Source organism: Copadichromis virginalis, linkage group LG7 (assembly GCF_057382275.1).
Source record: "Copadichromis virginalis isolate Kocher_CV1m ecotype Utaka linkage group LG7, C_Virginalis_male_GT1.1, whole genome shotgun sequence".
Lineage (NCBI taxonomy): Eukaryota > Metazoa > Chordata > Actinopteri > Cichliformes > Cichlidae > Copadichromis > Copadichromis virginalis.
In genome coordinates this window covers 59,971,663-59,995,666 of record NC_140624.1, presented here as the reverse complement: position 1 = coordinate 59,995,666, position 24,004 = coordinate 59,971,663, and the positions used below count along the sequence as shown (strand labels likewise).

The 24,004-nt window shown below is 39.2% G+C and overlaps 2 protein-coding genes across 4 annotated transcripts in view; one reads left to right on the top strand and one right to left on the bottom strand.

Annotated features, from left to right (window-relative positions):
* The window catches only part of LOC146706380 (ras-specific guanine nucleotide-releasing factor RalGPS1-like), an 86,506-nt gene that overhangs the window by 34,021 nt on the left and 28,481 nt on the right, over positions 1–24,004 (top strand). For both annotated transcript variants that reach the window (XM_085464529.1, XM_085464528.1), the window contains 2 exons: positions 1,596–1,688; positions 5,516–5,642. In XM_085464529.1, the coding sequence (XP_085320655.1) occupies positions 1,596–1,688; positions 5,516–5,642 (220 nt within the window). The remainder of the gene's footprint in view (positions 1–1,595; positions 1,689–5,515; positions 5,643–24,004) is intronic.
* On the bottom strand, positions 5,768–23,045 carry LOC146706381 (angiopoietin-related protein 2-like). Of its 2 annotated transcripts, none has more exons than XM_085464527.1 (5): positions 22,750–23,045; positions 18,485–19,402; positions 13,466–13,659; positions 10,243–10,513; positions 5,768–6,506 (listed from the first exon to the last, which is right to left on the bottom strand). In XM_085464527.1, the coding sequence occupies exons 2-5, from the start codon at positions 19,365–19,367 to the stop codon at positions 6,307–6,309; spliced, it is 1,548 nt and encodes a 515-aa protein (XP_085320653.1). In that variant the 5' UTR covers positions 19,368–19,402; positions 22,750–23,045; the 3' UTR covers positions 5,768–6,306. The 2 variants fall into 2 exon arrangements, with proteins under 2 accessions (XP_085320653.1, XP_085320652.1); XM_085464526.1 differs by having other exon boundaries at positions 22,867–23,045.

Below are 24,004 nucleotides of genomic sequence, written 5' to 3'. Positions count from 1 at the left end.
CAGCTCACCTGAGGATGAGACGATTCTGTCCTCATGCTGGTTCCGTAACCTGGGAGATTAAGTCTGAGATCGTCAGTGCCCAGAAGAGGGAGCCATACCCCACTACAGGACCCCCAAATAGTCTCTATGTTCCCACAAGAGTTCAGTTTAAAAGTAATTCATTGGGCCCAGACTTCAAGATTCACCTGCCATCCTGGCCATCCTTGTCCAAGGATGTCTAGGAATATGTTCCAACCCAGATGTGCTCAAAACAAAATTTCCACTTCCCTACCTGTAAGACTCCTGAAACCCCTACCCACACCTGGTCATCCGTGGTCTCACCTAGCCCTAGATTCAGCATAGACTGGTTCTCCAAAGCTGTCCATTTTGCTGCTCTTCCTAAACTCCTATCAGCTCTGGAAATTGCAGAAAAACTCACCCACCACATTTTTAGACTTATCTGCATTCCTTATGACATCATTTCTGACTGGGGCCCCCAGTTCACATGGAAGTCCCATCTAAAAATGGGTAAAGTACGTCCACAACTCCATGACCTCTGCTGCTACAGGCCTATTACCCTTTCAAGCATTGCTCAGTTATCAGCTGTCTGTCTGCCCAGCCATCAAAGGTGAGACCTCCGTTCCCATCTGCAGATGCTGCTACCTTTGGAGAGCTACTTGCTCCACACTGCTAAGGACCGAGGAGGAAAACAACCTTTTGGCCATCGAACCTTGACTCCATCCTGCCAGGACAGCCAGATGGTTTGGCTATTGGCAAAAGGCATTCCTCTCCGTACGGAGTCAAAGAAATTGTCCAGATTGAGATAGACTTTATGATTAACCCTGTTGCTGCCCGGTTTAAATTGCCCTCCGCCCAGGCCCTCTCTACCCGTCTGGGTCATTGAGGTTGAGATGTGGAAGATATGCAAAGGGTATATTAAGGGGGTCAGGGCTACTTTCAAGGTCCCTCAGTTTGTGTGTGAGTCAGTATGCACATCTTATTTCCCAAAAAATACAAATTTATTTGGGAGAGAAAAAGATTTATATAGCAGGGTGTCTCGGTGGTGCAGTGATTAGCATTGTCCCCTCATGTTTCTAGTGAAAGATGAGGGGACAATGCTATAGTTATGTGAGAGTGTGTAGTTGTCTGTTTGTCACTCAGAGATAGCTTGGAGGGACTTCAGTCCCTCAGACCTTTAAACATGTACAGTTTTTTTTAAAGGACAAGGTGATATAACACAGTGGCTGTTAAATTTAAAATGAGCGCAAATGTTGCAAGAAGCAAATTTCTCAGTGTTCATATTTTAGTGAAGTTGTCTTTTTTGCTATTCTTAGTTGAATATAACCTTTAAATAATTTGTAATTTGTAAATAAGACTTTTTTTTTTAAATTGTATTTTTACTCCGCATCTTGGTACTTTATCCAAGTAATAATTGGAATTTGTTTTGTTGTGGTGTGGTATTTTTTTTTCTTCATTAGTAATTAGTACCATAATTGGTAATCACTAATAATGCCTAATAAAGCCTAATAACCAATTAAAATTAAAGGAAAACTAAGTTACTTTACGCATTCCTATCCTGTTCCTAACATGTCTTTTATAATCGCTCTTGTTTACAGAAACTGTTGGAGTTGAACAATCTCCATTCTCTGGTGTCCGTGGTTTCTGCTCTGCAGAGTGCGCCGATCTTCAGACTCAGCAAAACCTGGGCGGTAAGATTTCAGCTTTGTGCATGCCTTAAAGTCTTACTTCTGTAATTCATAGTTTTGACAAGTCATGAATATGTTGTTTTTTGTTTGTTCTTTAAATTAGATGCTACTGTGTGCCAGTGATGACATTTACCTGTCATGGGTATCTATTTATCGTAGGTCAATTGCCGTTCTCTTTTGAACTTGTATTAAACTTAACTAACATATGGTATTACCAGTTAATGTATTTATACGACACTTTGACCCAGTGTTTTGACTTGTATTTTGTTATTTGTTGCCCGTCCATGAATCACTGCTTTATTGTGGTGGAGGGGTTTGTGTATCCTAGGGATCCCAGGGGCCATGTTGTTGGGGGGCTTTTGCCCCCTGATAGGGTCACCCATGGCAAATTGGTCCTGGGTGAGGGAACAGACCCAGAGCAAATCAACCCCTAAAAGTATACAATCAAGGGAACAGTTCACCATACCTGGGATAGGGTTAGCAGAGCTGCGCCCTGGAGCCAGGCCTGGGGAGAGTGCCCTAGGGTGAGCGTCTGGTGGCCGGGCCTTAGTCCATTGGGCCAGGCCAGGCACAACCCAAAAAAGGGACATGAGCCCTTCCTTCTGTAGGCCCACTGCCTGCAGGAGGTGCCATAGGGGTCGTGTGCAATGTGTGTTTGGCGCTAGCCAGGAGGGGAGGCCCTGGTGGGCCTCAGCTACCAAGATTAGCAATTGGGATATGGAATGTCACCTCTCTGGTGGGAAAGGAGCCTGAGTTAGTGTGTGAGGTGGAAAGGTACCGGCTAGATATAGTCGGGCTCACCTCATCGCATGGCTTCGGCTCTGGAACTAGTCTCCTGGAGAGGGGCTGGACTCTGTCCCAGTCTGGAGTTGCCCTTGGTTGAGAGGCTGCGGGCTGGGGTGGGTATCCTAGTATCCCCTCAACTTGCTGCTTGTATGTTGGGGTTTCTCCCGGTGGACAAGGGGGTTTGTTCTCTGCGCCTTTGGTGCGAGGAAACGGTCCTGACTGTTGTCTGCACTTATGTGCCAAATGATGGTTCAGAGTAACTGCACCACCTGGTGGTGAGTTGGATCAGTTGGCCGGGCAGGATGCTGGACAGTTAGTCAAACCTTGGATACAGGAGGAACAATGTCGTTTTTGTCCTGGTCGTGGACCACTAGACTACCTCTTTACCCTCTTGAGGATACTTGAGGGTACATGGAAGTTTGCCCAACCAGTCTACATGTGTTTTGTGGACCTGGAGAAGGCATTCGACCGTGTCCCTTGGAGTGTCCTGTGGGAGGTGCTTCAGGAATATGGAGCATCTGGCCCAGTGCTACAGGCCATTCGATCCTTATACAACCGTTGCAAGAGCTTTGTCCCATAGCCAGCAATAAGTCAGACTCATTTATGGTGGGTGATGGACTCCGCCAGGGCTGCCCTTTAGATTGATTGGTGCTGCAGCTGGAGTGATGAGCTGAATGTAAAAGCGAAGTTCTCAATTTACCGGTTGATCTATGTTCCTACCTATGGTCATTAGCTGTGGGCAGTGAAAGAAAGAATGAGATTGCGGATACAAGCGAGGGAAATGAGCCTACTCCAAAGGGTGGCTAACCTCTCTGAGATAGGGTGAGAAGTACGGCCATCCGGGAGGAGCTCAGAGTAGAGCGGCTGCTCGTCCATATTAAAAGGAGCCAGTTGAGGTGTTTCAGGCATGTCCCACCGGGAGGAGGCCCTGGGGCAGACCCAGGACACGCTGGAGAGATTGTATCTCTCGGCTGACCTGGGAACGCTTTAGTGTCCCCCTGGACAAGCTGGAGATGGTGACCGGGGAAAGGGAGGACTGTCTGGGCTTCCCTGCTTAGGCTGCTGCCCCCGTGACCTGGCCCCAGATAAGCGAAAGAAGATGGATGGATGTTTCTCTTGATTATAGGTTGTAGTTCACTTTTAGGATCCCTGACTGTTTCTATAGTCTTGTGTCTTTGTCTGTCTGCCCCGTCTGTGCCCTGTCTGAGTAGTCTTGTCTCCCCAGTCAGTCATGTTTCCATGTTTAGCTCTTGTCCTTGTGTCAAGTTCACGTTGCATTCTAATAGTCCATTTTACTTAGGAAGGTTCCTAACTGAGAGATGTGACCTGAAAGTAGCTGTATGGCAGCCTTAATAAGAGCTGTTCCAGCTCTCCAAACACTAAGGAAAGGAGCTTCTGTGCTTCCTTTATTGCTTTCTTTAGCGTAGGATAGCATTAAATTGTGTTCCACAGACTTTGTAATTCACGTTTGCATAATTTGTTTAAATATTCTCCTCATGAAAATAAAACTTATAAATACATATGCCATAAGGTCAGCCAAAAAATACTCCTGTTCACAACTTTGTCATAGAATTGACACTGCTTCTTTTGTAAATTCAGCGGTTGTGCTGCTGCTAATGTTTGTAAATCTGGTCCTAAATGTTCCTTCTCCTCCTTTAAAATTCCAAGCTTTATAATGAAGTAATATTTTTCATAGGCTGTTCTCATTTAAATGACCTCCATACAACAACGGTGTTAGAACACTTTTGAGATGAATTAAGATTAAGATTTGAGCATTTTGTAGTCTGTCTTCTGCACATTGCAGTTTCAATACGGTGGTCATTTATTAAGGTGAGACAAGTGTAAGGTCATTCCAATTCCACATGGTTCTTCTCTTTTTCCGAAGTCCTTGGTAATTCTTCTACCTGCCCTATTAATACATAGGGTTACAGTTAACCCTAATTCTAGCCCATGGCTCATGAGCCACAGGTTGCTGACCTCTGTCCTAAATCATGATAGTCTTTTGGAACAGTAGACAGATCTGATGACTGGGGACCTGGTTTAATGGGTGGAAGGGTTGATCGCATACAATTAGAGAGGCATAAATTACTCCAAGAAATTACTCAACCTGCTGACCAGTCAGTCACATGATTGTTTAACTTTAGCAGGGAATGTCTAACTATGTGTGACTCTTTTGCCAAAAGTATTTGCTTGTCTGCCTTCACACACATATGAACTTGAGTGACATCCCATTATTAATCCATGGGTTAATCTCATTATTAATCTGTGACCAATAGAAACGAAGCCTAGAGCTGCATTAAGTTAAACCACACAATGAAGGAAAACATTCCGTGTGTATCTGAGTTCATTGAACTTTTTGACACAGGTTTACGTGCATATACAGGGACCTCCAGAGCCTTTAATTCATTCCTTTCAATGGCTCTGAAGATCTCGGGAGGAAATCAGTGTTGTTGAAACTACACTCTCTTCACTAGTCGGGATAGTTCCAAAGCTTTCTTCTTTATGAATGAGCAATACATGTTTATGATCTATCTATTTGATTGTGATAACAGACCAGGAAACTTGTCGAACCAGAGAACCTTTTTTAATTGTATAGTTTTTGGTGAGCCTATGCCCATCTGTCCCTTTATTGCAGCCTCAGGTTCATTTTCTTAGCTTAGGGAGAAGAACTACATCTGAGCTCAGAGCTCTTCTGCATACCTTGATTAGAACAGCTGGACAATTGCCTTACAAAAGAATTAGTCATTTTTCTCTTCACCAAAATTTTTTTTGTAATGTTGATATCGAGTATTACTGCCAAAAAATTGACTTTGTGCTTGGGAAAATGTTTGGGTCTCATTTTGACATTAAAAAAGCCAGATTTTGTCATATGTGTCTGGATCAGTCAGGATGACCAATAGAAACAACTGAGTTCATAATATCAATAAACCTGTTGGTCTTTAGAAAGCACTCCAGTCTGTCAATGCTTCTGTTCCCACTTAAGTAAAAGGTTCTACATGAAAATAGAAAATTATGTATGTGTTATTGTTTCCTGTCTGTTGTAGCTGATCAGTCGGAAAGACAAGGCCACGTTTGAGAAGCTAAACTATCTGACATCCAAGGAAGAGAATTACACCCGCATGAGGGAATATATTCGCTCCCTGAAGATGGTGCCCTGTATTCCTTACCTTGGTGAGTCTGCTATCTGTGTCTCAGCATTAGTTTAACACAATCTGCTTTAGATTCTTTTATTTTCTTTTAAGTAAGTTTTAGATTTCCAAGCCCGGCCTCCATTCCAGACTTATATGTATACTTTTTCTTTTTGTTCAAAACAGTTCAAATTCCGCTAGGCACATCGGAAGAATCAAAGAAAACATTATGTCAAAGAGCACATATTTTTTTATACTTAACGAGTATTACAAATTCCATGAATATTGAGAAGTACAAGTTTTTTTTGCCAGCAATCAAGAAATTAACATTTCTGGATGTCAATTTCTTGGTTCTTTTTCACTGATATGTAACTGTGGATTTTGTTCTGATGGGGAAAAAAGCCTTTAAACACTACATCGTTAACAGCCTGCATTGAGAAAGGAATGCAGGCATCATCTTACATTCATTACATGCAAGGTTGTAATCTTTTTATTTGTGTGCAGTATAACTTTATGAGCACAAGAACATGAATAAAAGCATTACATGTAGGACAAATGAAATGAACAAGTTCTGCCACGTCTTGGCATTGTGAATGTATAACAACCAAAAGAAGCTTTGAAAATCAACCAATGGTGCCTGGTCTTGTGATACAGAATCCCTTTGGTGGAAACATCTTGTTAAATATAAGTTTCAACATACTGAGCAATTATTGGAAGGTATTTCCATTGGGTCTTATCATCATGGTCACTTTTTTCAGAGAATAAGCTCCTCCTCTGAACTCAGCCCAGTAGACCCCATCCTGATAGCGGCTGCGGTAATGCCCACCTTTGTACCACACACCGTTCAGATTGGAATGAGCACAGGCATTATACCACCATCCTCCCTTCTGATAGTGGGCACAATTCCCTGGAAACACAAATAACACAAGCAAATAAGACCAATTGGTATGTACACTAAATAAAACAGCTAGTAGCCTAACGGCTTTAAATATGATAAAGACAATTAAGACAGTTTCAATTTTGTCCATCAGTAGACCTGATATACGAGAAAGACTGCAGCATTAGCGTTGAAAGAAAACTGATGATTCCCTGCACTATTAAGTTCTTGGTTTTCCTCCATTTGGAATCCATAGCTTGAAGATCTAAAGATGAGCCATTTGTGTGTATATTTCAATTCCTTCCACCACAATTAAAGTAAAAATTAAAATATTTCTTTTTTTCAAATTGTGAACAGAAAAACAGGAACACATACACAGGAAAAGAAGAAACAAGTGATCATGGGACAATTATCGACAGATTAAAATTTAATAATGATTATTGCACAAAAAGTTAAAATCCAAGACATTGGATTACTGATACTTCATTCAAAAAAGTTTGAATAGATACAAGACCAGAATATGTTTAGATGTTTTTTTTAGATTATAAAATTAGATTATAAAGAAGCAATTTATGTTTTTCCAACAAAAGTCTTTGTAAGTCCAGGAATTTCTAGATGATGGCTGTACTTTCCAGACAGATTACCAATATCCAGTTCCTTTTCCCATCGTTCTTTGAATATCTATAAAATTCCAGTTATTTTCAAGCGGTATGTTTGAAATAAGGTTTTAAAATCGCAGTTCCCAGTGTTTAAGGAGCTTACATATATGGAGGTAATCTCTAAAGAAAACCACTGGTAGAACCTGCTGTCTTGTACTGCTGGTGCAAAGTCAGATTTATATGTTGGCCGCCTAAACAATTTTGCCTCATCCTAAAGTTAACAGGTTTTTCTTCCCATATTTACCCATTGCTTGGATGCCTTAATTTCTTTATCAACACAAACAGACATTGACTGTAATGGTTGGCTACATTAATTGGCTACATAATATGGATTACACAAACATAAAGTGACAGTAACTGAGAAAGTAAGTAATAAAGGCAGAGCCTTACCCCCATCTCCTCAGAAACAGGGTAGAGAATTTCACTTTGGGTTTCTTATTATTCCAAATGAATTGTGAGATATTTTTATTCCAGGCTCTACATTGGTGTTTAGGTTTATTTCTGTTTATGGGTAATACTGAGAAAAGAAAAGAATAATTTGGGGAGAATATTAATTTTAAGTCATATAATTCGGCTGCCAAAGTCCAAAGGGAGCAGGATACCTTCTTTGGATACCATCCAAGTTGTAGGTGGCTTTTTGTGTGTATCATGATCAAGATACAACCACTTTTGGACCATTATCTTCTTAGTCTGAGCTGCATGGAGGATTCTATTCTTTGACTACATATCTGTCAGAGGTTGTGTGTGGAGGCGAAGAAGAGATGACCCAAACGCAGGACTCACGATGCAGGATGATGATATTTTATTGGAGCGAATGAACGAACAGCGCAGGAACAAAAGGACTGACTGACTGAACGACTGAATGGCTGGCTGAACAACTGAACACAGGCGGGAACGACAACATAACATCTACAATGACACAACAATGAACTGGTGGGAACTGAGGACTTAAATACACGCTGGATGATGAGTGATTAGAAACTGGTGAGTACATAGCTGAACTTAGTCTGACTAATGATTAGGGCTGCCACGATTAGTCGACTAGTCACGATTACGTCGACTATCAAAATCGTCGACGACTGATTTAATAGTCAACGCGTCGTTTGAAGCTTTGTAAGATCACAAAAGACGCAGGAATAAGTAGCAGGATTTAAGAGTGTAATAACGGACTGAAACAGAAGATGGCAGCACTGCATGTACAAGGATGCCAGCTGCTGTTAAAACCCCGAAGAAGAAGAAGTAGCAGCTCTGTCCCAGAATTCATAGCGCAGCCCAGCTCAGTTTCCAACAATGGCGGCAGCTAGTTAGTTTTAATATTACTCTTATTATTCTTTCTGGGTCACAAAATAAACGTTTAACATATTTTCAGGTGAGAATGTGGCTGTGTAAACCTCAAATATCTGCTCAGTTTATCAAGACACCACATATTTTCAAAAGCGCTCCGACGTTTTCGGAGACGTCTGTTACCCACTAGCTCGATAGTTAGCTGGGGGCAAGGCTCACTAGAGCCCGTGAGAACACCAGACTCCCGGCAAATCATTTTCAAACCCACCGCAGTCTTTCGCTACTCGGGTTAAACATACATAAGTCACTTAGATAACTTAAAAATTTTATTGTTTGGCTTTTTTTAGTATTTTATTTGTTCCTGAGTAAATCAGTTTGGTAGAGATTAAAGTTATAGTTTTTACACAGCTGAATAAACGTCAAGCAGACAACTGATTATCAGAAGTGTGAGATACTCGAGAATATACTCCAGTGTCCTGTTATATTTTAGATAGCAAGGAGTTTATTAAACTTCACCGAAACAATCTGCAAATTTCATTAAAATTTAATAAACTATCATCTTGTCTTTATTTTTAGTTAGCACATACCTTAAACACTTGTTAAATGATAGTTATATAAGAGCAGATGCATGCTGGTGCAATAAGCTGTACGTTTTACGTCCAATGGATGCATGATCTGATTAGTCGACTAATCGCAAAAATAATCGGTGACTAGTCGACTATCAAAATAATCGTTTGTGGCAGCCCTACTAATGATACATGGAAATCAGTGGAACACAATACAAAGGCAACATGCTGGCACAGAAAACAGGAAGTGAAAACCATGAGTGTGAAGAATAAACTGAACGTGTCAAAACTGAAAGCACTGGGTCAACGACCCAGGAACCCTGACAATATCGAATAAACTGGACCACTACAGAGCAAGGAGGTGTGCTTGGAGGCCCTGTGCGAGGACCCCTTGTACTCGTTCTATTCCTAGGTCTCACTCTCAGTTTAGCATGCTGTTTTCAGCCAGCTCTGACTTAATTAGATTTTCAACAAAAGTTACAGTGGCAGTGCAATCTGCAACCTCTGGAATATCGTGATCATATTACATCAGGAACCATCTTCGAGGTCAGACATTTTGCTCATCTTTATATTTGGCTTCTGAGAAGCCGTGAGAGAACATTCCACCGCTCCGTCCACGTCCCCCTCTATTTCTCCAATTTGTTTTTCAGTTACTTCCATATGATGCGCATTTTCTTGTACTTTCCGGTTAAACTCTGCTGTGAGTTCCTCCTTTTTTTTTACATCTTCACATAACTTAATGAGGAATTCAACAGGGTCTTTCCACACAGTCACAGCTTCCTTCAACTTTCCTTGAATTGTAAGTAGAGTGTCGCTTTCTTTAAGACTGCCATGTTGGGCTTCCCATTTAAAATTTTGTACATGACAGTGGAAGTCCATAAAATGACATCTTTCATATTCATTAATTTTCATATTCCTTTTTTTCTCACAGAGAGGCTCTGGAGATGGGAAAAAGAGGTACAGGTCTGAAATTCCTGTTCTAGAAATACCACCATAGAAAAATTGTGTACACAACACAAGCCTGTGGTTTGGGGAAAGAGAGATCAGATCCTAATTGAAGTGTATAACAAAGCAATAAGCAAAAAGCAATTGTTGTATCCAGTATTTTTGGATAAGTGAATGTCCCTGCAAACCAATCTACAAGAGTGTAGAAACTATTAAGAGATGTTAGTAACTACTAATAACAACTGTAGAGTGTGTGAAAGAGAAATCTACCAGAAGGTGTGATCACCTTGTCTTTTACGGGAACCCACTTACCTGCGTAGACATCATGGTCCCTATCCAGTGTGGTAAAGTGCTTTCCATTGTGCCAGGTTAGAGAGTCTCCAGCATTGCCGTGGTATCGGCCCAGTCGTAGCCTGTAGAAATCAGCTTCTGACTCTACACGAAAGCTAGCATATTCTGCAAAGGTCTTCCGTCCAGTCCAGTCTTCCAGCGTCACTAAAAGCTTGTAGATGCCCTGGTTTGTCAGCCAAAAGATGTTGTCTAGGCCCAACCAGTATTCACCATCAATGTTTCCAAAACCTTGCTGTGGAAGGAGAGAGACACTGAATTGATCAGGTATAAAGTACATGAACGAGAACATGGATTAAGTCAGAAGAGAGGCCTCTTCTCTCCAACTGTGAGCATCTAAAAAAAGTGCTTTGTTGACTCATCAATGTTGCATTAGAGGAATTGTTGGCTTGGAAATAGTAAATGGTAAATGGCCTGTATTTGTATAGAGCTTTACTAGTCCCTAAGGACCCCAAAGCGCTTTACACATCCAGTCATCCACCCATTCACACACACATTCACAAACTGGTGATGGCAAGCTACATTGTAGCCACAGCCACCCTGGGGCACACTGACAGAGGCAAGGCTGCCGGACACTGGCGCCACCGGGCCCTCTGACCACCACCAGGGGGTGAAGTGTCTTGCCCAAGGACACAACGACCGAGACTGTCCAAGCCGGGGCTCGAACCGGCAACCTTCCGATTACAAGGCGAACTCCCAACTCTTGAGCCACGATCGCCCTTTATCTTGAGACTGAGAAGAGAACTCGGCTGACTTTAGGTCACAAGATGACTTTAGGTCACAAGATGTTTGGCAATAAGGGCTTCTACCTTATGCATTTATATTTGTCTATTATCGAGCACCATTCATGACTACATGGAAACACAGCATGCTTATAACATTTTTGGATCACTGTGTTGGCAGCAACACTGAGAATTTTGAGACCACTGGAACTGATTTCTTCTCTGCTGTTGTGAACTCATATACTGTATTTCATTTTACTGAGTTTTTCTTACAATTAGTCATGTTACACAATGAGATGGGTTTGCCTAACAGCTTGTTTTCTTAAAGTCCAATTTTAGGTGTGACCCTTGAATCTCAGTTTAATAATATGTTATGAGTTCTCTCAAATGTCACACAATGCAAGCGTTGCATAACATTACTGAAAATTTTTATTTATTACAAAAAGCTATAAACCCCCTGCCCTTCCCTCTCAAGCTAGTTGCTGCATGCTACACTGCCAAAAATGAGATTCCTCTGAAAAATGTTTTGTATCTGACTGCTGACTATATGAACAGTTAGAGTCAGATTATCCTTAATCTCAGAACACAGTGATTTATAAAGTGGAGTTCAGCTGAGAGCTACTTTTTTCTCTACATGTTTATTTTTAATTATACACTAAGAATACCCAGACTCATACAGGGAGTGCAGAATTATTAGGCAAATGAGTATTTTGTCCACATCATCCTCTTCATGCATGTTGTCTTACTCCAAGCTGTATAGGCTCGAAAGCCTACTACCAATTAAGCATATTAGGTGATGTGCATCTCTGTAATGAGAAGGGGTGTGGTCTAATGACATCAACACCCTATATCAGGTGTGCATAATTGTTAGGCAACGTCCTTTCCTTTGGCAAAATGGGTCAAAAGAAGGACTTGACAGGCTCAGAAAAGTCAAAAATAGTGAGATATCTTGCAGAGGGATGCAGCAGTCTCAAAATTGCAAAGCTTCTGAAGCGTGATCATCGAACAATCAAGCGTTTCATTCAAAATAGTCAACAGGGTCGCAAGAAGCGTGTGGAAAAACCAAGGCGCCAAATAACTGCCCATGAACTGAGAAAAGTCAAGCGTGCAGCTGCCAAGATGCCACTTGCCACCAGTTTGGCCATATTTCAGAGCTGCAACATCACTGGAGTGCCCAAAAGCACAAGGTGTGCAATACTCAGAGACATGGCCAAGGTAAGAAAGGCTGAAAGACGACCACCACTGAACAAGACACACAAGCTGAAACGTCAAGACTGGGCCAAGAAATATCTCAAGACTGATTTTTCTAAGGTTTTATGGACTGATGAAATGAGAGTGAGTCTTGATGGGCCAGATGGATGGGCCCGTGGCTGGATTTGTAAAGGGCAGAGAGCTCCAGTCCGACTCAGACGCCAGCAAGGTGGAGGTGGAGTACTGGTTTGGGCTGGTATCATCAAAGATGAGCTTGTGGAGCCTTTTCGGGTTGAGGATGGAGTCAAGTTCAACTCCCAGTCCTACTGCCAGTTTCTGGAAGACACCTTCTTCAAGCAGTGGTACAGGAAGAAGTCTGCATCCTTCAAGAAAAACATGATTTTCATGCAGGACAATGCTCCATCACACGTGTCCAAGTACTCCACAGCGTGGTTGGCAAGAAAGGGTATAAAAGAAGAAAAACTAATGACATGGCCACCTTGTTCACCTGATCTGAACCCCATTGAGAACCTGTGGTCCATCATCAAATGTGAGATTTACAAGGAGGGAAAACAGTACACCTCTCTGAACAGTGTCTGGGAGGCTGTGGTTGCTGCTGCACGCAATGTTGATGGTGAACAGATCAAAACACTGACAGAATCCATGGATGGCAGGCTTTTGAGTGTCCTTGCAAAGAAAGGTGGCTATATTGGTCGCTGATTTGTTTTTGTTTTGTTTTTGAACGTCAGAAATGTATATTTGTGAATGTGGAGATGTTATATTGGTTTCACTGGTAAAAATAAATAATTGAAATGGGTATATATTTGTTTTTTGTTAAGTTGCCTAATAATTATGCACAGTAATAGTCACCTACACACACAGATATCCCCCTAAAATAGCTAAAACTAAAAACAAACTAAAAACTACTTCCAAAAACATTCAGCTTTGATATTAATGAGTTTTTTGGGTTCATTGAGAACATGGTTGTTGTTCAATAATAAAATTATTCCTCAAAAATACAACTTGCCTAATAATTCTGCACTCCCTGTATATGGTGTTGGGCAGACATTCTTTACATTAGCAACAGCACTACTATAGTTCTGCATTTATTTCCCATTTTAAGAAAGACTGAGGTTTCAATTACTAAAATGCAATGCTCCATCGATATTTAATGCATTTGCGGCTAACAGTTTTGATTCGTAGTATCTTCAGTGTATCTAGACAGCACATACAACCTCATAAGTACAATCTTGGGTGCTACTATAACTTATTACCTTGTAAGTGTCCCAGTTCCTAAAAAAGTTGACAGAGCCATCCTGACGTCTCTGAATAACGATCCAGCCACCAGGGTCTTGTCTCTGGTCACACCAGACCTGCATAAGTTGATTGCTTTTGTCTGGTTTTAAGAGGTACATTCCACTGCTGGTATATCCACTCTCCAGAGCCTCCAGACAATCTCTGAAATGTCCTGTAGAAGGCAGAGAATGAAGGGTAATACAATTGCATCTGGTGTGTGATCATCATAGGCTCATTTTTAGTGACATGCTGGCTTCATCATTATTATAGTTTTAACAACCTGTGCACACAACACACATGGAGACATGAAGTGCAATAGAAAAATATACAGATGGAGGGTTCCTGGAAAAGTGAGTCACTCCTGATCACGTGTTGTCTCTACGAAATATGACAAATACTTTCCAGTCTGTTTGCTGCTGGCAAGAATAAACAGTACTGTGGGCAAAACCTTCTTTGTAGTCACAGCGCACACATGGGAACACAGCTATTCTTAAATTATATCTCACTTTTTTCCCTCTGTGGAATGATAGAAGGTATTACACAAAATTAGTGGAATTCTCTTTATTCTATTAAAGACAGAACCTAAAAGAGCCAGTGATCTATGAGCAACCACTTGTCAACCATCCATCCATTCTCTTCTGTTTATCCAATTCAGGGTCACAGGGTGGCTGGGACCTATCTGAGCTGTCTTAGGGCGAGAAGCAGGATACACCCTGAACAGATCGCCAGTCTGTTGCAGAGCTAACACATAGACAAGTATTTACATTTACAACTATGGTCAATTTACAATTATCAATTAACCTAACCCCACTAACTACATGTCTTTGGACTGTGGGCTGAAGCTGGAGAACCCGTGGCAACCGTGGTTCATGGGATTGGGAAGCTCATCTTGTAACTGGAAGGTTGCCAGCTCTGTCTGTCTTGGTTGTTGTGTCCTTGGGCAAGACACTTCACCTACCGCCTACTGGTAATGGTCAGAGGAAAACCCTTACTTTTACACGGGATTCACCCTCCAACAGAACTCACTTTAGGTAGGGCAACTCCTGTCATCCATTGGGGGCAAAAGAAGAGAGGGGAAAATAACTGCAGAAAATTGTCAGTTGGGAATAAACACTGAGTAGAGTAGGGTGGCTGTATCTGAAAATCAATGAGAGGTAAGATTTGCTCAGTCAAATGCAGTTTAGATCTGTCACCCACTAAAACATTTAGCATATTATGAAATGAAGTCCTACATTAAGTGAGAATGGGAAACATTCTTCTTTAAAATTACAGCAACTGGTTTCTTTAGTTCCCATACACTTTAGAGAGTATTAAAAGAAGAAGTCATATTACACACATTACATTTTTTTTTCTTTACATTTTACACAGCATCGTAACTTGTATATAAACCATTGACCATAGAAAATGTGATCAACCTAACATCTCCCCAACAATGAAGCCAAAATTTGTCTGTTATCCCCTTGGCCTCCATATTAGTGGATGGGACTATTCTTAAAAAAAAAAAAAAAAAAAAAAGTTTTTCCCAAAGATGCGTTCTGCCATTATTAGTAGTCTTCATCACCGATTTGTATTGAAGCATTTTTTTCTCATAAGTTCTATTCTAATTACCAACTACATGATGTGAATTTGGGGTGTAACATCATCATGATAGCTTTGATGGTAGCTGCTTTCTTGGAGAAACTTGCGTATCTCTGTTTGGGAATGGCAGATAGACGGGAATGCTGTGAGGAGATTCAGTGTTGATTTTCCATAACCACAATTGAATATTTTAAACTGACGTCGTGAGGTGTTCTGGAATAACCTGGACTAACTAAGAGAAGGACCCAAGGCCCTGGCACACTTTTTCAGTAAGTTAAATGTGTTTGTAAGCTAATCTGTAATCAATGTCCTTAGCTAGCCAGCTAAGATGAGCAATCAGCTGTTGGGGAAAGCCATGTTTAGTAGCTAAATCTGTGCACACGAATAAATTTACCCTCTGAACCTGAAGGTCACACTTAATTGAAGGATGTTCAGACCAGTAGCTGAAGATGAGGCACTGAAACAGTTTATATGAGAAACAGAACAGGAATACCACATTTTTAAAAAAGCTAATTTTTCAGCACAACTCTATATATTTATTTATAGATTTTTTTTTTTACAGAGTTTGTTTCAAATATTGAGGTTAAAAAATTATCTGAATTAATCCTGAATGTACATCTTGCATCCTTTGAGAGAAATAATATAGAGAGCGTTAATATATGTTGTCCAGTGCTCAGGCAGCAGCTTAAAAACTGCATACCTCTATATGTTTCTCTATTTTCTTGCAGGTGACCAGGACTGGAAACCTGCTCATCTCATCTTTGCAGGTCTCCTTTTAAAAAGCACAAACAACTTAAATATAAAAATGATACTGGATAATCTGGATATAAGGCTTTGTTTTATTTAATATTTGAGGGATAAACTTCAAATTTCACGGTGTGTGATGATTCTGTTCTTTGTGATTACAGGAGCTGCCCTCAGATTCAGACCTCAGCACCACCCAGTGACAACAGACAAATCATCCTATATATCCGTCCTTTATAGTAACTCCAAAATTAACTGATGAAAAAAGTACAAAGGCTAAAGTACCTTATGAAACACTGTCAGTGAAAACTGCAGCTGTATTATTGATAAAGTTAAAGTCAAAAAGTCAAAGGGATTCACGATCCATGTAACTGGTGTCACTATATAAGAGCATAAACAGTAATTCATTTTGGTGTTTAAGGTGGTGCTGATCTCAGACCTGCACAACTTCTGCTTTTAACACTGAATGTAGTTAGGTGCACGAAGAGAACATGATATTTTCCTCTGATAGCATTAACTATAACCTGATGAAGGTCAAACATCTTCACTTGTATGTTGAACTAAAAATTTTAATCTAGAATTCTTTCACACTGTGTTTTGCTAATAGTGTGTTATTTACTAAAATATATTCAGTCATTCATACCAGAGTAAGCAGAAAGAATAATATATATTTTAAATATTCAGTCCTGTGGAAAGTTCAATATAATATCATTATGTAAAAGTCCAGAGTCTCTGTGCTTTATCTTAGGATGATGTGAGTGCTTCTAACATTACAGAAAGCAAAGGGTCACTATCACACTGTTCATGAAATGATGTTTTTTTTATATAGGGGGGGGGGGGGGTGAGGAAGATTTCTATTTAGGATTTCTGAATGATAAATAATTAAATTGCACAATACTGTAAAACAATCATGTAGAATGCTTTTTAACATTAAATTTGTGGTCCCCAAAATGACAAAAATGCCATTTTGATTCAGCTTTAATGCTGGATTGAGAAAATATGAGTAGTTGTACCACAAAAATATAAAAGGTTGTCCTTTCCAAATGGAACAAAACATTGGAGTTTGATAATTTTGCTAGAAATGATTATAACACTAATGTCAAATCATCAATTTTTTTAGAATGTTTTCTGCTCCACCATCTTCAAATACATACATTTGTATGTTTATACAGTTTATAAAGTGATTGCTGTATAGGCAATTATATTTTTGATGGTAAGATTCCAGTTAATACTTGTACAGCTGTTGTTATTGTGTGTATGTATACATTTATTTATTTATATTTCTTCATACATTCTTATATAGTTCTATACTGTGTAATACTGTGTATTGTGTATTTTGTTGTACAGTTATTTTATTTTCAGCTTTAATTTATATATTTTATCTTATTCTTTCCCAGTTAAATTTACCCTTCATTATAATTTGTGTTGTACAGTTATTTCATTTTTAACCTTAATTTTTTATATTTTATTCCTTCCTAGTTAAATTTACACTTTTTAATTTTTCATATTTATTTCCTATCTTATTCATAGCCTTTTCCTTTGTTTTTTTTCTTTAGGTCATGAGCAGTTGTCTAAGCATTTCACTGCATATCATACTGTGTATGACTGTGTACGTGACAAATAAAAATTTGAATTTGAAATTTGAAAATGGACTGGTTCTTATAAAGCGCTTTTCTACTCTGAGCACTCAGAGCCTTTTACACAACTTCCCTCGTTCACCCATTCACACAAGCACTTTTCTCTTTGCTGTTTCTAATATTCACATCCCTCATCAGAGAGCAACATGGGGTTAGTATCTTGTATCTTGCCCAAGGATGTTTGGCATGCAGCCTGGAGCAGACTAGGATCAAACCACCAACCTTCCAGTTTGTAGCTGATCTGCTCTGATCTACCTGAGCTAGTAATGATGTTGGTACAGTTTGAGATATTTGCACAATCCAGCATGAGATTTGAATAAAAATTGCATTTCCTTCTTGTTGTGACTAAGAATAAACTCAAGTATGTAGTTCTATTTGGAATATACTATCTAATGATATTTTTGCTCAACCCAGCATGAAAGTTGCAGGCATGCTCAGCTTTTTCCCCCCACATTTTAACTAGCCAATATCCAAACATTTTTTGATGTCTTAAATTACAGATTGTGATTTGGGTTACAGATTGTAATATTGTAGGGTTTTTGCCTTACAATATAAAGCATCTTGAGACAACTGCTATTGCAGTTTGGCATTATATAAATAAAATTGTATTGAATTACATTGAATTCATATTGATGACCTGACTTTCACCTGTAATAGAATTTGAGATATTTATTATCAAACATTCCCCCAGACTGCAAAAAAAAGTTCAAAAGTGGGGATTGACAGACCATTTTTCAAAAAAATATATATCTGTGTTATATGATGCTAAAATTTAATAGCAACCATTATATATGTTGAAATGTGCTACCATAAAACCTTTATGCATATCATTCGAACAGAAGATGTTCTACAAATTGGCTAATATAAGATGAAATTACCCTATAGTAACCTAAACTATCTGACATTTTTGTTAAAAGAACATTCAGTTATTCAATAAATATGTCTCTGTTGGTATATTCTCAGTGAATGCAGGACTGCAAATGTTTGTTCAGTTAGAGACTTCAAAGGAAGATACAAACATTTCTTACCAGTACTTACCAGAGGGCTCATTTGTGAAGCTGTATGTTGCGGCTGGCATTGTGGGCAGTGCTCTGGCTTTCTGGTCATTTTGGATCTCATTATTCATGGGGTAGTTGGTGTAACGAGTGTAAGTGGGTGGATGGAAAGGTCTGTAGCCACCAGGAGACAATTCAGGTGTTTGTAAAGGAGGCTGGGAGATTGCAGGAGATTGTGGCTGGAGACGACGGCTGGGCTCTTGAACCTTTCTGTAAAAGTATCCTCCGTGCTTACACTGCTCTTCAAGCTGCTCCAGGAGAGCACTCTGGCTGCTTGCGAGGGCTGATAGATGCTGGTACTTATGATCCAGGTCTTGGTACCGTCCAGCTAGCCTCCCCATCTCATTTGTGTGGTTGAGCACACGGGTCTCCAGCTGTGACACCTCCAGAGCATTGTCTCGTTTGCGAATAATCTCATGCAGCAGCTGCATGTAGAGCTGAGTAACTCTGGAGTTCATGTTGCGGCTCTCTTTACGCAATAGCTTGACTTCATTAATCACACCCCCATCAAGCTCTATCAGCAGTTGCAGTGCCTCAATCTGCTTTCGCTGCTTTTGCAACTCACTGTTGAGCAGCTCCAGTTCCTGCTTATTAATACGGTTTTGCAGCAAGGTCTCTGGCTCCTTGGAGTTCACACATATTGCCCCATTGTTTTTCTGCTGAGGGACAATGAAGGTATAAGAACATTTGTCTGTTTGGTAGGCACTGTAGTCAGCAACAGCCCTTTTTTGACGTTTTGGTACGTAGATAAATTCTCTCTCTAGGATGTCATTGCTGTTGTCAATTTCTAGAGTGTCTTCTTGGAGACCTGACTCTGGTCCAGAGAGCAACAGGAGACTCACCATTACCACCACAGGGAGAATCATAGCACAGTTCAGCTGCTCCCAGACTACGACAATTTCTGAAAGAGATGAAGCAGAGATGCTTAGCAAGGGTCTGTTTTCTCTCATCAGTTATTGACCTGGTGTTAGTCGTTGAAGGCAATTACTTTATCACCACCTCTGTGTGCTCAGAAGCTCATATGTATATACATACAGGCAGTGTATGTATTTTCACAGCTCTGTCCCAGAAAGTTGCTGCCTATAATGTAGCAAGGTAATGCCATCCAGAGTTAGATACCATATTTCTAAGATCTTTATGGCTGAGTTCAATAACATGAGTTTTATCTGTTATTTTAAGCATAAAATTAGAGGTCATCCAGGTCGTTATGCTGTTAAGACATTCCTGCAAAATTGGTGTATTTTATTTGGCTTCATGGATAGAAAAATCTGGTAATCATCTGCATAGTAGTGAAATGTATATTATGCCTTCTATTTGTAGTGCTTAGGGGAAGTGTATGTAATATAAACACAACTGACCCTAGCACAGAACCCTGTGGAACTCCATAGTTAACCTTTATGTGTGAAGAAGACTTCCCATTTACATAGCCACACTGAAGTCTGTTAGATACATGTAGTTCAACCCATTACAACGCAATACTTTTAATACCTACAGCATGCTCTTATCCGTGTAATAAAATATATAGTCAGCATTATAGTCTAGCAGGACAAGCACAGAGATGAGTCCACTGTCAGAGGCCAAAAGAAGATCATTTGTAGCCTTCACTACCACCATTTCTGTACTGTGATGGGTTCTGAAACCTGTCTTAAAATCTTCAAATAAACCTTTTCTCTGAAGATGATGAGGTAGCTGTTATACAACTACTCTTTGAAAAATTTTCAAAATAATAAAATAATAATTATGGCTGGTAACTTGCAAATCAACTAATATCTACTTAATTACACAGCAAGTCTTGCAGCCAGGGTAAAATCAGAGAGGAAAGAGCAGGTTTATAAGGATGAATCAGTATAAGAGTCAGTATTTATATGTTAAGTTCGCCAGAACAACAACCAGCTTCAGTCATTGCCTGCTGTTTTTGCATGTACATATTTCATGGTCTACATTATGAACAAAAGATATTCACTAAATATTAAGTATCTCTTAAGTATCTCTAAATATTAAGGCTCAAAGTTGCCTTTTTGGCTTATTATGAAATAGTGAAAACATTGCTGCTCATTTTAACAATATTTGACCAGTTACACTTTAGTAGTTTAGTGAAAGATGTTCCCTGTATCCAGTCTAGGCTCCAACCTCATATAATAGAATATTGTGTTTTCTTGTTTCTCTTGCTTTTTGTGATGAAAAATACTGTCACAGCTTTGGAATGTTCAATAACACAACATGAAAAGTGGAGCCTCCCCTGACAGTTACACAAGACAATGTTATCTTGGGCTTTAGGATATGGTAGTTACTACATCATCTATCTTTTTCATTTTTCTTTTTTTAAATGTCGCCTCAGCCAGGTCAGTTCTGACATTGGTGAGCTGTTTTTCCCCCATACAACAGAGGCCATAAGTACTATTACTTGGCCAAGCTGACCTCAAGTAAGTTCAACATGTGAGTGGTCATAAATTTATTGCTGTATAGTTTTTGCACTCTGTCTGGCTACAAGCATAATATAAAAACTCTTTTGGAGTTATTAGGTTTTGTGAGGCAGCTTCCTCTGTCATTCAACCCAGTACTTGTACCTGACCATTTTAAGAGATGGGGTTATTTTGTTTTGTTTTATTGTGTTTGTTAGGCCACTTAACACTGACCTGTGAGTCGTTTAATCGTGGAAAACACCTAACCAGAGTTGGATCAATGTTGTCTGCACAAAACACACAACTTATAAAAGAACTAGTTCTTAAATTGTAACTTATTGTGACTGAGAAGCTGATGTATACAGAAGCAGACACTTATCCGAGTCTGTCATGCAAATCCACAAATGGTGACATGTTTAAACACACTTAAGTGTGTTAGACATCAGAATCATTCGGCTGTATTATATGTGTTTAGAAATAAATTTGTTAAAATAGGATCTTAAATATCACATTAAAGTTTGCATTCCAGTGAAGCTTTACATTTGAGCTTTGTATTTCACATGTGCCTTTCTTTTTGACCTCAAAGTATGTTATATCTTTAAAGCAAGTATTGTCAGGAGCAAGAAAATGAGCTGCCCAGTTAGTTTTATATAAATTCATTAATTATACTGTAGTATATATAATAAGCTAAAGTTATTTGTTTCCAGTTATTTACAAGTCAATATTTATTATTCATTATCTTCTTCTACATAATCTTTGTGTAATTAAAGTCATCGTCATAAACATTATACCCTTATAGACGTCACAAATAGACATTATCAGGATAGTTAAAGGCATTCAAAACCTTGGGGATTCAGCCATCCAGTGTGAAGCTACAGCCTATAGCTTGCACAGCTTGTCACATATTATCAGTATTGTTTAAGGCACTCATGAGGAAAAAACTTTTTCACTTGAAATTTAACACTAAGCAAATTTTACTGAACAATGAAATGAATTCTGCACCTGTACTTTGTTCACATAAAAATGAAAAAAAGTACTCAAAATGATGTCAAGTATATTAAAGTCGGTTTAAACAGGACAAATAGCAAAAGTCTGCATTTTGAACGTGTATTTAATGCAACATCTTAAACGCCTCAAATTGTGTTAAAAAGAAGAAATCAAATAAACCAAATATTAACAATAATTTAATAGTAATAAATAATTTAATACTATTATAAGTAAAAACCTGCACAGAGAATGAATTGTCTTGGCTCTTGGAGTGCTTCTTATAATATTTAACACAAACATTTTTAAAGGCAGTTCATGGATTGAAAGTCTGAGTTAAATGCTTGAGGTTCAAGATAATTCTTTAGTATAAAAGCTGAATGACTTCCAGGCTCCCTGAACCACAATGTGAAGTGATTGCACACACTTTCTGCAAAGCAAGCCTTTATTAAATATTTTTCCACATGTGATCATATGCGCCTGAGACCCAGCATATTCTTTTATGTCCTCTGTAGTGGATGCACAAATCACAAAACAGTTAAACTGAAAGATTTTTGTCTTCAGTTCTCAGGAGTATATGGAATGTGAACTAGCAGTTATGTGACAAAGCATTTCAAACAAACATTATAGAGTAATGCAAAGTAATGTCATGAACTGTGTAACCTCTCTACTTTTTAGAGATGTATTAGAGTTGAAGTAATGCATTATTTTTAAATAAAGCAGGAAATAACTTTAACATACATATAGTTAATAAAAAGGCAGAAGGGAAAGTAAACTCTGTGTTAAGTGTAAAATAAGGTTGAGCCACTTATTCAGTGTGTGTTGCATATAAAATGAAAATTGAGAGAATTTCCTGACTTACTTCCACTTGTTTATGTCTCTTTCTCTCTTGCTTTTGTTTAAGATTTGACTCCAGCTCCTCAGAAGTCATTCACGTTTCCTCTGTTATTCAGTAGAAGTTCTTCATATCATTTCTTACCTTCTGTCAGAATCAGATTTAAAGTTCACAAAGACAGTGGTCCACTTGTGGTGATGTGATGATCTGTACAGCGGCAACAAAGCCTTCCTTTCTAATTTCATGTGTTGCATTGAAGGGATGAGTCTCAAACTCAAAGTTCGTGCCTGCTCTGCAGACAAAATCTGTTTCTCTTCCTACTTCGTGTCTCATATGTAATGGAAGGAAGACAGTGTTGCTTGGAGTAATTAAGCTGTGAGGCATAGCGACTCCTTCTTCCCCTCCCCTTTGCAGCAAAAACATCATCGGGACACGAGACAGGCTCCAAAAACCCTTTAATTCCTTATCCTCAGCAAGCTCTGCTGTCATCCCTTTTTCCACTGTTCTCCAGTGATTGTGGAATTCCATCTGACTGGGAGATCATTCACAAATAACAATTCAACTTAACATGCATGTCTTTGGACTGTGGGCAGAAGCCCTCGCAGGCACAGGGAGAACACAGAGTGAGATGATAGTAAACCTTCAAGAGCTCCTTCAAAAATAGTGTATTCTGTCCTTCTGTCTTTAAATGGGGGATATCTGTAAAACCAAGCAGTGACTGTCCATTCAAACAATTTGCCTGGGGGAGAGGTGGAAGCGTCTGGATACAGTTTGTTATGTTGTCATAGTAATTACTGGTTGCATAACATGTGAGAAACTTTCAACAAATAGTCAGTGACTCAGTGATTTTTTTAATTGCACAACATGCTCACAAACTTGTGCTGTAAGACATACTTTTATCTTTCCCTCAGAGACATCTGATTGAGATGTTTTTTATTTAATTTGGTGAAACTCTAGAAGCTTTTGATTGTGCTTTTTGTTTATTTCCAAATCTTTACAGGGACATTCTCAGTGGCTTTGTATCAGAATTGCATCTTCAGCTGTAACATTTCTCATTGTGGAGGTGGAGTCCTGTTTGAGAATGACAGCAAAGATCCTAAGAGGCATTATGGTACAACAGCAATATTATTCCTATTATTATTTTACATTTTTTTGCTTTTAACACTACATTTATCTTGAAGAAAGGTAACAAATATGGACATGACAAAGAAATGTAGTAAAATAATGTAATCATTAAAAACAACTTCCTGAATTTAAATTGGCTTCATCTGTTATGAACAGT

Bases quoted from the DNA above. Each gene is read 5' to 3' on its own strand.
- LOC146706381 (XM_085464527.1), bottom strand. From the start codon at position 19,367: ATGATTCTCCCTGTGGTGGTAATGGTGAGTCTCCTGTTGCTCTCTGGA. The intron at 13,660-18,484 runs GTAAGTACTGGT...TGCCTTCTACAG, and splicing joins CTTCACAAATGAGCCCTCTG to GACATTTCAGAGATTGTCTG. The intron at 10,514-13,465 runs GTAATAAGTTAT...CTCCTTCCACAG, and splicing joins GGAACTGGGACACTTACAAG to CAAGGTTTTGGAAACATTGA.